The 15,213-nt window shown below is 29.7% G+C and overlaps 3 protein-coding genes across 4 annotated transcripts; 1 reads left to right on the top strand and 2 right to left on the bottom strand.

Moving 5' to 3' along the window:
* Window positions 1-646: 646 nt before the first annotated feature.
* On the bottom strand, window positions 647-8,521 carry LOC117156861 (uncharacterized). 2 transcript variants are annotated; one of them, XM_033334273.2, is made up of 7 exons: window positions 8,214-8,521; window positions 7,194-7,678; window positions 6,480-6,942; window positions 6,133-6,290; window positions 5,856-6,023; window positions 5,144-5,608; window positions 647-5,046 (listed from the first exon to the last, which is right to left on the bottom strand). In XM_033334273.2, the coding sequence occupies exons 2-7, from the start codon at window positions 7,645-7,647 to the stop codon at window positions 4,922-4,924; spliced, it is 1,833 nt and encodes a 610-aa protein (XP_033190164.2). In that variant the 5' UTR covers window positions 7,648-7,678; window positions 8,214-8,521; the 3' UTR covers window positions 647-4,921. The 2 variants fall into 2 exon arrangements, with proteins under 2 accessions (XP_033190164.2, XP_076473852.1); XM_076617737.1 differs by having other exon boundaries at window positions 7,194-7,671.
* A 1,482-nt stretch (window positions 8,522-10,003) lies between these two features.
* Window positions 10,004-11,355, top strand: Etfb (Electron transfer flavoprotein beta subunit). The gene is made up of 3 exons (XM_033334286.2): window positions 10,004-10,143; window positions 10,388-10,786; window positions 10,862-11,355. Exons 1-3 carry the CDS (start codon window positions 10,093-10,095, stop codon window positions 11,171-11,173), a joined length of 762 nt encoding a protein of 253 aa, XP_033190177.1. The 5' UTR covers window positions 10,004-10,092; the 3' UTR covers window positions 11,174-11,355.
* Window positions 11,033-14,682, bottom strand: Epp (Ecdysteroid phosphate phosphatase). Its single transcript, XM_033334272.2, has 4 exons — window positions 14,526-14,682; window positions 13,940-14,177; window positions 13,171-13,872; window positions 11,033-13,089 (listed from the first exon to the last, which is right to left on the bottom strand). Exons 1-4 carry the CDS (start codon window positions 14,630-14,632, stop codon window positions 12,298-12,300), a joined length of 1,839 nt encoding a protein of 612 aa, XP_033190163.1. The 5' UTR covers window positions 14,633-14,682; the 3' UTR covers window positions 11,033-12,297.
* Window positions 14,683-15,213: the final 531 nt, after the last annotated feature.

Raw genomic sequence — 15,213 nt, 5'->3', positions numbered from 1 at the left:
CCCGTACGCGATAATGACGACGGTCATCAAAGGATGATGATACGTTAAATTTAATGCGAATAAAACAACTTTCGGATGATTGAACGACAATTAGAATATCATTTGTGTTAACGCTATTTGTTTTAAGCGAGTGATTTAAAATTGTATAGCTTTCTTCATATCGTTATTTCCCATTTAGAATTCGAAGAGTGACTTCTTTCGATATAATTTTTCGGTCGTGGTAATTTTCCAGTTTTTAACTTCCAAAGCGATAGCGCTTGGATATCTTGGTAAACAACAATTTTAAGTACATACTTCTCAGACGCTATATACGTGAACGTAATTTCAAATACGTAATTTCCTGCTTTATTTCATTTTAAAGATGCTTTGGTAACTTTCAACGGCAATCTAGTTCTGTATGGTGGTCATTCGAGCAGTACATCGACCGTAACTTACAGAAATTTTTATTCGTGAAAATGTTGTACATACAAAGCTCCGTGTTCTCGTCCTAATATCGATTTAAAAAAAACCTCATATTCCATATATGATTTTTTTCTAGCCTCTTTTCGAGTCGTTGCACTCGTTGTACACGCTTCGATTGCATCTAGGCGAATCTCAAGCCCTGGAAATTGTACGGGAATTTAACGCGAATAAAAACTGACTCCGATCACCAAACTCACAATATCTTTTATTATTTGCAAAACGCTGATTTCTCAAATTCTTCGTGAACTTAAATCACAGGGGACATATAGATTGCACCAACCATCGTCAGCTTATGATTTAATTAATCCGACAAAATTACGGAATAACGTACACGAAAGGAAACAATACACGGTACGGCAGGTAGAGGTTCCTCATTGTGATTTGTAATTAATCATTTTACAATAAGATATTAGAAACTCCTTGCAAATGGTTTCCAAATAGTGGAATCGCATGTAAATTGTATAGAATAACTTCTAGAAAAATGAATCTCAAAAGGATCGAGCCAATTTTACTTGAAACGCGCTCTCTATACATGTACAATTTTTATTTTCTGCCATTGTGCTCCTGGTCAAATAATTCTTCGTGTTTTAGGTACTGAGTAGGCCATATGAAATATTATTAAATATGTGTCGCCGATCAATAAGAAGTATGAATCGAATTTAACTTTCGATTTAATTTCCTACTAAAGGTCATCGTAGCTATTTTATTATAATATTAAAAAAAAAAGATCAGTTATATGCGATCTAGAAAAATAAACAATCTCAAAAAATAAAATTGGAATAAAATTATAATACAATCATACCTGGAAAACATGAATATCTTTATGCTAAAAGATTGTCTTTATCATATTTTGTACAGTAATATAAGACTTTTGAAAATTCGATTCAATTCTCGAATTGAAAACGACAACTAAATTTACACGAAATATCAAATATCGTACATTTACTATTTGCGAATATTTCCTAATGTAAATGCTAATTCACGCGACCTCGAAGCAAAAAGGCAGTCTTTAGTAACGCGTTTCGAGCATGGCTCGATATTTTCGCATGTGGGCTGTACTTTTCGACTATGTAAATATCTATTCTTACAAGAATCATAATTAGAGGTAATCGCACGATCGCTTTTATTTAATCATTTAAACGTCTATCTAAATGCGACACGCGTAATACGGTTTGTGTACTTATTACATAATTAGAATGCAATCGTGACATTCAGATTAATAAGGGACATATGCTGTAAATTCATTGAAGCAGTGCTTAGAAGTCAAGTGAGAGCCAATAATAGATTTCCTGTGTTTTAGGACAAATCTTGTCGGTGGATTACTGTTCAAAAGATAAAAATAATTGGCACCGCAAACTGACCAAGATTATTATTTTGTATTGTATAAGATACAACATTTGATATCGTTGGACTAAAACATCCTTTTCATTTGATACAAAAATTAGAAAAATATTAAAAATCAATAAAAATTTTGAACCAATCAAGATTCATTTATAAAGATAGCACCGAAATAGATGAACATAAATTTTGTTTTTGTATTTCTTATCTCAACGTAATATCACTTTTATATATTTAAGTATTGGATGAAAAGGACATTTCAGATGCTGATAATATCAAGTGTCATATATTTGCATATCATATATAAGTAAATCATAATGCAAATAAAATGAGGTCCCTCTAAATTATATGTATCTAAAATCAGAGATACAATCTTTACATTATTGTAGAAATAAGTCATATATCGAGGTAGTTGAGATCTTATTTAACGTAACACTTTAAACCGATGTTTCCTAAATTTTGGGCTAAAGATTTGATACTTTCATGACAAACTATTTGTACTTTGAATTTTACATATACTTTTTTGTAGCAAATGTATCTTTAGCTCTTAAATTTTGAACAACGATTTCTAGTCTTACTTTAAAAAACGCAATCACGAGAAAAAACGAAATTAAACATACGAATTATTTTTCTTATAATAATGACAATACAAAATTTGGGATTTACTGGCTCGAATAAACATTTTTTCACATATGTATAATAAATTAATACAGATGAATACAAGTTTATAGTTCATCGTGTATAAAGTGAAAGATGATCTTCTTTACTGGTCAATTACCTAGTGTCTACATGTTTAAACTTCGGTCTTTGAAATTTAATACATTAGTTTTAGGTATCCTCAACAAATATCAGCCCGCACGCAAATGTATAATTGCTTTTCGATTCAATTTCCTTCGTACTATTCTCCCGCCTTAAATTTGCAAGTGGCTCACGAGAAGAATATCGAGAGCTGTATTTATTCGAGTTATATGTTGTAATCGATTTTGCTTCACGAAATGATAAAGTGCAGCTTGTCTTGAAAATTTATTATATATTACATATCATCCATCGACGCTAATGATAATATTTAGTCATAATCATTTGCACCGTTCTATGAATCATCTCGATATTATACAACTAATTTTCAGAATTGCTTTCAAAGCAAAATCGAATAACAATATAAGCAAATTCCTCGGTTTTCATTAGAATCTTTTTTCCTTCGCTAAATTTATACATTACGTTTGCGTATATTTTAAATTTATACATTATGTGTGTGTATACTTTAAATACAATATGCAATGGACCAATGACAGGATTGGTATCTTATTCATCTCCTATCTCAAGAATTAAATTCACCTTAATCATTTATTATAATAATTATGTCCTATTTTCAATAGAAGTCGATATGCCTATTCGTTTAAACGGCATTCTTGAGTTGTCTTTAACGTTATAAGCTTATGAATTATATGTACATCGTACATGTGTTCAATGTTTCCTGAAATAAGAGACAAAGGATTTTGCACTGTTCATTCATATTGCAACATAATTAATTGGAACACACTGTCAAATGAATAAGATACATTAGCCTTCAAGATTCCAAACGCTCGTATAGATTTTTATTCATTTTCACAATTTTGTTTACCTAATTATTATATGTACATACAGATAAAATCATGTAAATGAGAAATTATTTTCTCATTTAAGTTTATGCAATATTCAACGGCCGATGCATTAAATAAGTTCACACAATTTCGACAACTAAATTTTTAACGAAAAAAACGATACAATTTTAATTAATAAAATTCATTTTTCATTTTCCTAAAACCCAAAGACTTTTCTCATGTAAAACAATTATGTATTGTGTGTCCTTCTACCAGTGTAATGTAAAAAACAAATACATGCCTCGATACCTTCGTTCAATGTACATACATCGTAATAAATTGATTTTTATAATTTCCCTTTCTCAATATTGATACAAAATTTGTATCCCCAATAATATATTTTGACACAAAATATAAACTATAAACTACATTAAAATATACGAATTTAGATTTGGTGAAGAGTGTGTATAAATCATAATCATCTATCTTTCAGTAAATATACACTTTGTCCATAATCTTTGAAAAAATAAAATAATACATAGATAAAGCAAGTTTTTACACATTTAAATCCAGACTTATCAGAGTAAATAAGTGCTATTTTATTTATTTTTTTTTTTTCTTAAGAAAGGAATATAATGTTTAAGTGGTTAAATTATAGTTTGACACCATCATAATTAATATGATCCTCTTCATTTTTTATAACAATGAATTATATTAGAAGTTCATTGACGTAAATGATTCAAAAATAAACTACAGTTAAAACGTTACATCTCCAGGCATAAGACTCTTTCTTTTATGAATCCACAGATTCAACAACAGGACAAGGATTTACAGTTGAGGGCACTTTTTTTCTCTGCCTGTCTTTAACATAGGCGCTGGACCATATTATATGCTATTTTTTAAACAGCAAGGATTCAGCATAATGTACAGATATTGTACTTCTAAATCTACCGATCCATAACTTAGAGATCGATAATTCACGGATTGTTCTCATTCTCTCGTACTCTATTTTCTTTCATTTTCATCTTTCTATTGAGTACGTTATAAGCCCCAGATATATATATTTGTACATAGCTATCATATCCAATGGAAAGTGTACATTAAACTCAACTGAATCACGTACAATTCACTCACAACATCAAAAATAGACTATTGCAAGAGTGCATTAGCTTGTGACACCCTGTAGATAGTTATTACTCAACCAAGGTACCGTTCTTCATACACATTCCATGATTTTCTTCTCCTGTAGGAATCTGAAACGTAGACGATATGTACAAATTTTGTATGATATCACAATATCACTCTTATAAGTCTCTGAGTCTTTTCTTCGTTTAAATGCGACTTGCCGCATCGTAATATAAATTGTTGATCCCACATTGTTGGACTATAATATAATGCAGCATCTGATAGATAATAAGATCATATATATTACATTATAAATCGATCGCAATTTTTAAAGAGTGTACTACGTGTACATATTGCCTACGATGCAGATTCTGTTCTAGGTGCAGTACAGGAAATACAAGTAAATTACGTTAATCTTATGCTCGCCCACGTGGTTTTTTTCGAGAAGCCGCTTCTTCGGTTGGCGCAACACCTGTGGTTGCAGCCATGCGCTTTGGACGACCTGCTGTTTTGTTACTTTGTTGTGTGTTTTGTACAGAAGCTAAAAAGTAAATTATGATAGTTTTAGAAAAAAATTATACCAATATATTGATAGGTATGGAGACTATACTAATATCATATTAATGAGAACTTCTTACCACGTAGTTTCGTCCTTGAAACCCCACTTGCGTTATTATTATTCTGTTGCTTTGTGCTCTTTTTATTTTCACTTTTTTTAACATCAGTATTATTTTTAATTGCATCTATTGGTGTTGCGGATGTAGTTACAGTTGCAGTAGTAGTAGTGGTAGTAGTAGTTGCAGTACTATTAGTAGTGGCTGCAGTAGTTTCACTTCCAGACTTTGTATTTCTGTTCAATGCTCTTTCTGCTCTACTAGATCCCTTTGCAACAGATTTTGCAATAGCCAGAGCTTTGTTAACTGTTCGCTTTTTAGAACGATTCGATTTAGGTGATTTCTTTCCTGATTCTTCTTCGGTAGCATCATCTTCAGAGAAGCTTTCAGTTCGTTTTGATTTCTTACGCAAACTTTGTTTTTGTTTATGCAAGTTGTGACTTTTTCTTCTCTTTAATTGTGACTCATCTTTATAAAGTGAAAGGTCAACTGTGGATAAGATATTAACATTTCAATTTTATGAAATATTTTTACAAAATTTCAAGAATATAAATAAGAAACAAGTAATATTAAATCTGAATCTTATTGACTTTGAAACAAGAAATAATGGAATAAACTAAACGCTATCAATAAAATCTATTAAAGCTGAACAGACACAAAATTTTAGTAACATTAATAAATGACATTTAAACATTTTTTGTAAAAGTTTATATAAATAGTATATAAAAATACTAACGTCCATCTGGGTGTTCTTCTGTTACTCGAGGTTTTTCGGATACGCCTGCTTCAACATCAATTGCTCTTTTCAAAATATTTTCTGTACGTAATAATTCAATCTTGGTTAGCTGGAATTTGTTTTTGTCAATTTTGTTTAAATTTAAATTTGTTAATATACAGTCGAAATCTGAAATTTAAAAAAAGAAAAAATAAACATAATCTGCATTGTATAACATAACAAATATTACAAAATATAAGCCAAGTGTACATGACATTTAATAACTATTATATATTACCTATATAATCATAAAAATCTGGTGAATATATTTCACCATTGTTTTTATCTTGAGAAAGCCAACGTATACGAATTCTTCTGCTAGATTTATATATATTTTGCATTGCTTGACATACGTAGAAACTTCCTTCCGCATTTCTCACAGCCAAAAATTCATTTCTAATAATGAATATCAATAAAAGTTAATGCATGTGATGACATTATTAATTTTGCTTATATTTATATTCAAAACCAATGTAAATTATCATATTTGTGAATGAAAGTTTGTATAGAGATTAAACTTTTTATTATTATTCATCATTACATCATATTTTACATTTTTGGAAATGTCATATGACTCATACTTACTTATAGAATACTATAAGTTTGTCGTCAGAAGCTTTCGATGGTGGAGGCTTATTTAAATTTTTTACAAGCAATGCAATTTCTGGTAATGGACTCTGATAAGGCTGTGTTTGAATTCGATTTCTTTTTGGTTTGCTTGCTCCATCTGAATTTGCTGAAGTTCCCCTTAAATCTTTCAATTCCCTAGACTTTCTCTTATTTGTTTTTGGCGAACCAGTGACCTTTGTTTCAACCTTTGGTGGATTATTTGTTTGTGGTAATGCAGAATTATCTGCCACAAGTTTCGTACTTTGAGTTGTAGTTTTTGACTTCTGACTATCAGATTTTACTGGCCCATCTTCTGATTTGTGTGATGACAATTTTGTTTGTAAATTTGTATTAATTGGAATTCCGTCAGATTCTTTTGATCCATTATTTACAGGAGTTTTCTTCTCTTCAACTTTGTTTTGTAATTGTGGACATAATGCTAAAGTAACATATATATATATATGCATAGATATAGGTAAGTATATTATATTTGTACATTTTTACATGCATTATAATGTTAATAAATTCAATGTGCAATATATGTAAATAACTTGTTGAATTATTATATCCAATGATATACATGCAAGTAAAAATATCTGTGATGCAACATTGAAGTACATTCAATGAACAAAATATAATATAAAATTAATTACATACTTAAATTAATAAGAAATTTATATTTTTACTAACCAGGAAAATCTAAATTGATAGGTGTCATCTCTTGTTCTGTTTGAACATCTCTTTGTGAATCTTGTGTAGGATTATCTGGACTTAAATTATTATTTCTGTTAGATTCACTCTGCTTTATAGAAACAGACATATTCTGTTCTGTTTCAGTTTTCATAATCTCTACTCCATTAGGGATTAATTTATCCAGGTCTGGTTCCTTTTCAGAATTGCTGCTTACGTAAGGTGGTGTTTGATATACAGAAGGTCTATGATCTTGTACTAAGCTCAAAGGTTGACTGGGTGGTTGTAATGTAACATAGCTTAATCCAGTTCCTGGTAAAGGCTTCATAGATCCTGGTTCTGATCCTGATACGACTTTCTGTGCCATTGCATTCATGGGAAGAATAGAATGACTGGTAGAAGTTGGGGATGTACCTACTCCAGGTATCGTTGATTTTATGGCCGATGTGCTCATTTTTCACTGATTAAATACGTCTTTCTATATACTTATAAAAAGCCAATGTCAATTAGTTGAAATTAGCTATGCATAAATATACATTTATAATATAGAAATATTAAGAAATAAATATATATATATATATGAATAACGTTTGCAAAACTATTGATATATAATTATTTTATGTTTGGTAGTATGCTAGCATTCTTCATCAAAATATCAAAAGAATATCAAGAATAATTCAACAAAGCGGAGCTAACATTTCATCAATATAAATAGCGATTTCCACAGTTTGGTTATTGTAATCAATGTAATAACAAACATATGAGATAGATACCAAATCCATATGATGATTAAGAAAAAGGCAAAGAAACAAGGCTATAAAAAAGAAAACACTCGTATAAAGCATGAAGAAAACGAGGGAGAATCTCAATAAGAATTGAGGCACAGAAGGTGGCTGAAGAGGGAGGGGGTAATTAGAGGAGTAAACATAAACACGAAGGAAACTTTCAATGGATTTAGATTCTATAAATATTTGGAGAATCAAAGCATACTTTCAATCTCAAAAATTAACATTTAATTACCTCGACGTTATCACGTCCTGAATATGGATATATATTCCTTTGCTAAACTTGCACGGATAGTTGACCACTGCGCGTTAACACACGGTTAACTCATTTTCCCACACACTTTCTTTAACGCGTGAACGCTTTTTTTCAGCTAACATTTCATTCGGCATACGCGTAGCATAGTCGATTTATCAAAGATATCCACTTAACTTACCGTATTCTACAAAACAAAACGATAAAGGCTTGCGCGCTATAGAAAGCCGTGATTTTACCCGCACGAAAAAAACAGGAATGCCAGACGTTAGATGGCGTCGGTTCTTGGACGCCATGTGTGGCGCAAACTTGATTTCATATTCATTCTGATTGGTGCAACAGCGATCGCTCAAAATCTCTTTTATTCTAATTCTATTGGAGTATGAAAATTGTATGTAACTATTTTCATGCATTTCGAAAGTTTCATTTGTTGAAACGGATGTGTGCTAAAATTTTCATTGATTTAAAAGCAGCATATTTGTTAGTAATATTCTGCAAATGGAAAAATTGTGAAAATTTATTTCTTTCTTTTGTTAAAAATATCATGCTTTAAAAAAGGGGTTTATCAAATATTTAAAATGCTATTATATATAAAGTAGTAATAGTTAATGATTTATGACTTACTTTACAGGTACATATATGTAATTTATTGAGTCAAATGAATATTCGAATCATCCAACGAAAATTTCGTTATTCTACATGGTTCATGTATTAGATCAAAAGAACCGAACTGCATCGATCATTTTTTTAGCTAATACCTTAAATTATAATATTAAAGTATCTGTTAATCTGGGAATAAATTAATTTCGTAGCAGTAGTTAATATGTATATTTTATGTATTGAATGATTTATATAAAAATCCTTATTATTTAATATTAGGAATAATTGATATTGTGATTTATAATTATAATGCCCATTGAAATAATTAAAATTAGTCGTTTTAAAAAAATATATAATCATCTACATTATGTTCTTTTTGAACGATAAAACAACAGTAATTGAACTAAAATGCATGATTCATCTCCTTACTGTTTTATTTAAGAGATGCATGTAACATACATTTTATTTATATATATATATATATATTATATTATTATATATATATATTTATATATAAATATATATATATATATATTTTCAATGTATATATATATATATATATATATATATATATATATATATATATATATATACATTGAAAAATGGAAAATGGCCTTAACGTGTAATATACTATACGGAATAAAGCCATAAAACAAAAAGTACTGTTGTAAATTATTTATGAATTTGATTCAGATAAAAATGTCATCACTAATTGTATATATATATATATATATATATATATATATATATATATATATATATATATATATATATACACACACACACACACACGATTACAAATCTCGCTGTTTCATCCATCATAAATAAGTTAGGATCTATGAAAAAAGTTATTTCAAAAACGAGCCATGTTTAATATGAGTTTTACATTCTGGCTTGCAAATTCGAGACATTATTTTTATATTTTTATTTTTTAAGCAATCTTTTGATTATTTAATCTAAAATCTGAAATGATCATGTTATGACGTTCGCAGTTACATCAGCGCGAACTATATGAAAATATGTTCATGAAATCAACACAGGCATTTATAACATATCAAAACAACAATGAACTTTAGACCATTTACCAAGTAACAGAGTGAAGAGTGAAGAGTGTTAAGCAAGTCAATAAAATAGTCAGACTACATACACCGTATATAGCATATGAGAGGTTAAAGTAGTTCTGTAAACACCTCGATAAATATCGTGAAAAAAAATTATAACTTGTAATTGTATAATTTATCGTCCTCTTTATTAATTAACAATGACACGAGCACTTGTAGGTGTAAAGAGAGTTATCGATTATGCAGTTAAGGTAATTATCAGTAATGTAATAATAAATGAGAAATAGTATATAGTACAGATTGTAGATCAATGGAAAGTATTATGCTTATGTACTATGTAATTCGTAGATTCATTTAGAATTTATATTACAATAAAAAATGAATATTATAAATTTAAATAATTTAAAATTATATTTCTTAAGAAATGTGTACATATATTGTTTCAAATATCATCAACTATAGATAACATTTTTATATTTTGTTATTTATTTTTAGATTCGTGTCAAATCAGATAAAACAGGTGTTATAACAGATGGAGTGAAACATTCAATGAACCCTTTTGATGAAATTGCAATTGAAGAAGCTGTACGAATGAAAGAGAAGAAATTAGTAGAGGAGGTCATTGCAGTTTCATGTGGTCCTCCACTATGTCAAGATGTGATAAGGACTGCACTTGCAATGGGTGCTGATAAAGGCATTCATGTTGAAATATCTGGATCTGAATATGAAACTTTACAACCTGTTCATGTTTCCAAAATATTAGCCAAATTAGCTCAGGATGAGAAAGCAGATTTAATTATTGTTGGAAAACAAGCTATAGATGATGATAGTAACCAAACTGCACAAATGATTGGAGGTATTTTGGATTGGCCAACTGGTACATTTTGTAGTAAGGTAAGTTAATTGAGTAAGACCTTAAACAACATATTTTACAAGTATCTTATAATATAGATTGTTTTTTTGTAACAGATTGAAAGAAATGATAGTGAACTAACCGTAACACGTGAAGTTGATGGAGGTTTAGAGGTTATTAAAATGAAAATGCCAGCAGTTTTAAGTGCTGATCTTCGGCTTAATGAGCCACGATATGCCACATTACCAAATATTATGAAAGCAAAAAAAAAGCCAATTAAAAAACTAACAGCAAAAGATCTTGGTATAGATACTTCAGCAAGGATTGAAATTTTGTCAGTCGAAGAACCACCAGTCAGACAAGCTGGAGCTATTGTACCAGATGTTGATACATTAATTGCAAAATTAAAGGAAAGTGGACATGTGTAATTATATATATTGTTATTGAAAAATTTTTTTAAAATTATTTCATTTTGTTTTACATTGATGTCATTTATACATATATAAATATATAATTACATTTTTACTATCTTTATATAGAAAACTTTTTATACATTATGGTATGTTATATATTACACTTGAATAAACTTTTTCTGCAGTAAATAAAATAATAGGTCCCTTCATGATATAACTGGTATTTGTAATGAAATAACATCTTATATATTTCTTTGGTAAATAACATTATTTTTCTACATTAATTTTGTACTTCTATTTCTTCACACATTATTCATGCCAACTATTGTTTCATAGACCTGTACAGTGTGTGGAAAAATTTTATTATTTACTGATTTTTGTAATTTTCGTACACATAGATTTTTTGCAAGAATAAAGTAAACCTTTACTAAACATAGTAGTAACAGATTCTAAGTCTGATTATATATTCTACGTATATAATAATACGTTCAAAATACATGCAGATTTAAACATTTGAATAAATAATAGATTGATTCAATAACCATATGAACTTTACAAATTGTGATTAACATTACAGCAAATCATCATATAACCAATTTTTTAATTTCATAATCTTTTAAATACATTCTTAAAAACTCTGAATAAACTCTCAATATTTGCCTGTTAAAGGTTATAAATACTATACTTAGTCTTTACTAAACATTTTCTAAACGACCAGTACGAAATCTATGAGAATATATCTCTATGTCTAAATCTCTAAATCTATGAGAATATAGAAATATATCTATATATATTTCAAAATATTAATTCATACATTCATTTTAAATGTATATCTTACTTAGCATATCTCTATAGAAAAGGTAGAATTAAAAAAATCAATACCCGTATTTATTGCCCTACAAATGTTAATTGTTTTAAATATTGAATAGATGACTGGCATATTTTTTATTATGTTATAAATAACCCAACCCAGAAAATAATCTTTTTAATACTTTTTCCCTCTTTCTAATGTAGTTTATATAAATTAAAATACATATATTACAAAAAATTCATTGCATCTGCATAGTTTTTAATGATTTAAGCTTTAGTAATTTAAAAGATAAAAAGAGAAAAACTGTATTTAAAATATTAATTACTTTTTATAATAATACTTTCCAATCAAATCTAGTATTACTGGTATGGGTTATAGGAGGAAAAGGAGGTGGATGAAGTTGCCAACCATCCAACCCTTCACGTGCTGTTAAACATGCTAAATATGGTACTCTCTGTGCTAATCTAGTAACTTCAGAAGCTGGTGGCACTTTCCCACCTGTTAATTGTCTGGTACAAGCGGCCAAAGAAGCAGCATGAGCTACTATTAGAATATTTCCTACTGTATTTTCAATAATTTGTTTGATTAATTCATAACTTCGTTCATAATACTGGGCTGCATTTTCTTTCAATGGAAGATCTTTTGCTTTAACAATTGGGTTATAACTTTTATCTACGTTAAAACCTGCTTTTATTAATTCTTCAGATGTCATCCAAACAGGAACACCATTTGGATACCATGCTAACCACTCTATGAGACCTGGCTCTATTTTCATTGGAATGTTTAAATCTAATCCTTTTAAAATGTGGGCCAATGTTTGTATACATCTTAATGAGGGAGATGTAAAAGCCACGTCTATTTTAATACTAGATGATTTCATAGCTTCTCCTACCAAACTTGCTTGTACTTCACCTACAGTTGTTAAAGGACTATCGTTTCGAAAGTCCTGTATATTTCTTGATGGTATTTCCTTTGGCATATTCAAATCTCTACGAACATAGGATCCATTTGATTCAAAACAATAACGAATCCATGCTCCAAATGTAAAATCTACTCTTTCTCCATGACGGCATATAAAAATTTGTCTTGAGGAACTTGGAGGTGCTTCAGAAGCTTCAATCTGTATATGTAGAAGTAAAATGAAAGATTAGAATTCGAATTTTTATATGTAAATAAATAATAGATAATTGATGTCATTTACTGGTTCAGTAGTTGTTGCTACTCCATCAGGGCTGTCTATAGAATCACTCGATAACAATATTGGTGGTTTCCGAGTTGGGGATATTTCTTCTTTTTTTAAAATTCCACTTTTATTGTCAGTAATTTGTATGGTAGAATGTAAAGTCCATGAATCTGATTCAGCTGTACGTTTTGTATGATTCAAAGGTAAATGCCCTGAAATACCAGTTAGCCAAGAGACACCTTCAACCCAACCATCTGTAGATAGACTACACGCCCCTTCTGGAATGTAAATGTAATCTCCCACTCTCAATTCTAATTCATCGTGTTCCCTAGGCATGTGAGGATGTGTCACTTTATGTACATGTGCATTTTGTAGCCTAGAATCTCTGGAATATAATCTAAGTTCCCAATTAGTTGGACAAACGAGTGTCAATTTCTCCACCATCAAGCGCAATTGTTGATATAAGTTGCTGGGAAATTGATAAGCCAATGTCAAATGCAAAGATTTTATTTGGGGTTCTGCAGAAATTCCCAAACTTGAAAGTTTGTTTGCATAACAAATGGCAATGTTTTTTAGCCATTCTGTATTTACTTCCTTAACAAATAGACCCATAAAATTAGGAGAAACATAAGTTTCTAATTCAATATTATCTGATAATTCATCTTGGTTAACTATACTTTCAAGCGCGTTTACCAATTCCTCGGTAGATTCATCTGGTGCCTGCAAAAAGATGTTTTTGTACTACTTGTGACTTTTATTTACATGTATTGTTAAAATGATGTTATACCTTGAAAAATGATACAAGCGTAATATGTGGCACATAATTATGTGTTCCATTCCATACGAGTTCTTTACTCTCTGACCAAAATCTCATAAGTTGCTCAGCTAATTCACCCGTAGGACAAGCATACAAAACATATTGTCTATGGGTGTCAGAATCCAAAGTTGGATCTCTAACATGAGCTACTAGCCAATCCGATGCAAGTTGAACACCTCGATGTCCTGTAGCAGCTAATGCTTTCTCTCTAGAACCGATAGAATATTTATTTAAATTGTTACAGATTATACAATTAGTCAAATAATTCCAGTCGCGTTATGATTACATAATAAAAGTATAGAATTTTTTTGAAATTACGTACTTTGTACATCGATTTATTAAAACAAAAAGAAGATAACGATAAAGAAGTATATATGTTAAATTTTTATGATAAGCATAGGCAATGACGAATCAACAAAGACAGGAAGAAAACAACAATGGTACTTAATGTTTGACAGCTGTTTGTTTACATTGAATGCATTATAATCGCACGCAATTGTTCGTAGAATAGCAAAGAGGTATCGATAGTGTTTTACAATCTTGCTCTAATACTCACGCTCGATGTTTCGGAAAACCTAATTGTAATAGCGTTTGCAACGGGGTTAAATGCTGTTTTAAAATCTTCGTCGGAGTTGGATTTTTCCGCGGCGGTAACGTCGCCATGACGGTCCATTACACCTTGATACTTGCTACCTGCTGCCAACATCGTTCAAAGGAACGCTTTACACGTTTTTATATCGAATCGAATTTTCGATTCGATTTCCTTCGTCTTAAAACATCTGTTTTTAAAATCGCTTAATGTGTTCCAAAATTTTCCATTTATGTATATACATATATGATAAAATCACATGGAGCGTTAAAGAGAATCGTTAATTAACGATTCTTTCTTAAGAGAAATAAAATTCGCTGCTATAATAAATAGACTCTGCATTTTTAACTTGAAAATTACATTTAATATTAATGTATTTCGTTCAGATATTGTCGTTAAATTAGAATTTCTTGTATTTTTAACTAATATTCAATAATTAGCGAAAAATAGAATTACATACCTTGGTTTTATTTAAATTTTATTCATATGTTGCGCTTCGAAATAAGGTAAAATACGCTTATACAGTTACAGTATATTTATTACGAATAGGGATATATACACAGTGAGTTGATTTACCATTTGTGTATGAGTTTATCGACATTGGTATACAACCATCTTATGGCCGAATTAATTGAAGTGTTATTTTAGGTAACAA

Source organism: Bombus vancouverensis, chromosome 4 (genome assembly GCF_051014615.1).
Source record: "Bombus vancouverensis nearcticus chromosome 4, iyBomVanc1_principal, whole genome shotgun sequence".
Lineage (NCBI taxonomy): Eukaryota > Metazoa > Arthropoda > Insecta > Hymenoptera > Apidae > Bombus > Bombus vancouverensis.
This window is presented reverse-complemented; position numbering and strand designations above follow the sequence as displayed.

Excerpts from the sequence above, each read along its gene's own strand:
- Epp (XM_033334272.2), bottom strand. The coding sequence starts at position 14,632 with ATGGCGACGTTACCGCCGCGGAAAAATCCAACTCCGACGAAGATTTTA. Across the intron at positions 13,873-13,939 it reads CGCTTGTATCATTTTTCAAG|GCACCAGATGAATCTACCGA; the intron begins GTATAACATCAT and ends ATCTTTTTGCAG. Across the intron at positions 13,090-13,170 it reads TAGCAACAACTACTGAACCA|ATTGAAGCTTCTGAAGCACC; the intron begins GTAAATGACATC and ends CTACATATACAG.
- LOC117156861 (XM_033334273.2), bottom strand. The coding sequence starts at position 7,647 with ATGAGCACATCGGCCATAAAATCAACGATACCTGGAGTAGGTACATCC. Across the intron at positions 6,943-7,193 it reads TATCAATTTAGATTTTCCTG|CATTATGTCCACAATTACAA; the intron begins GTTAGTAAAAAT and ends ATGTTACTTTAG. Across the intron at positions 6,291-6,479 it reads AAACTTATAGTATTCTATAA|AAATGAATTTTTGGCTGTGA; the intron begins GTAAGTATGAGT and ends ATTCATTATTAG.
- Etfb (XM_033334286.2), top strand. The coding sequence starts at position 10,093 with ATGACACGAGCACTTGTAGGTGTAAAGAGAGTTATCGATTATGCAGTT. Across the intron at positions 10,144-10,387 it reads TTATCGATTATGCAGTTAAG|ATTCGTGTCAAATCAGATAA; the intron begins GTAATTATCAGT and ends ATTTATTTTTAG. Across the intron at positions 10,787-10,861 it reads CTGGTACATTTTGTAGTAAG|ATTGAAAGAAATGATAGTGA; the intron begins GTAAGTTAATTG and ends TTTTTGTAACAG.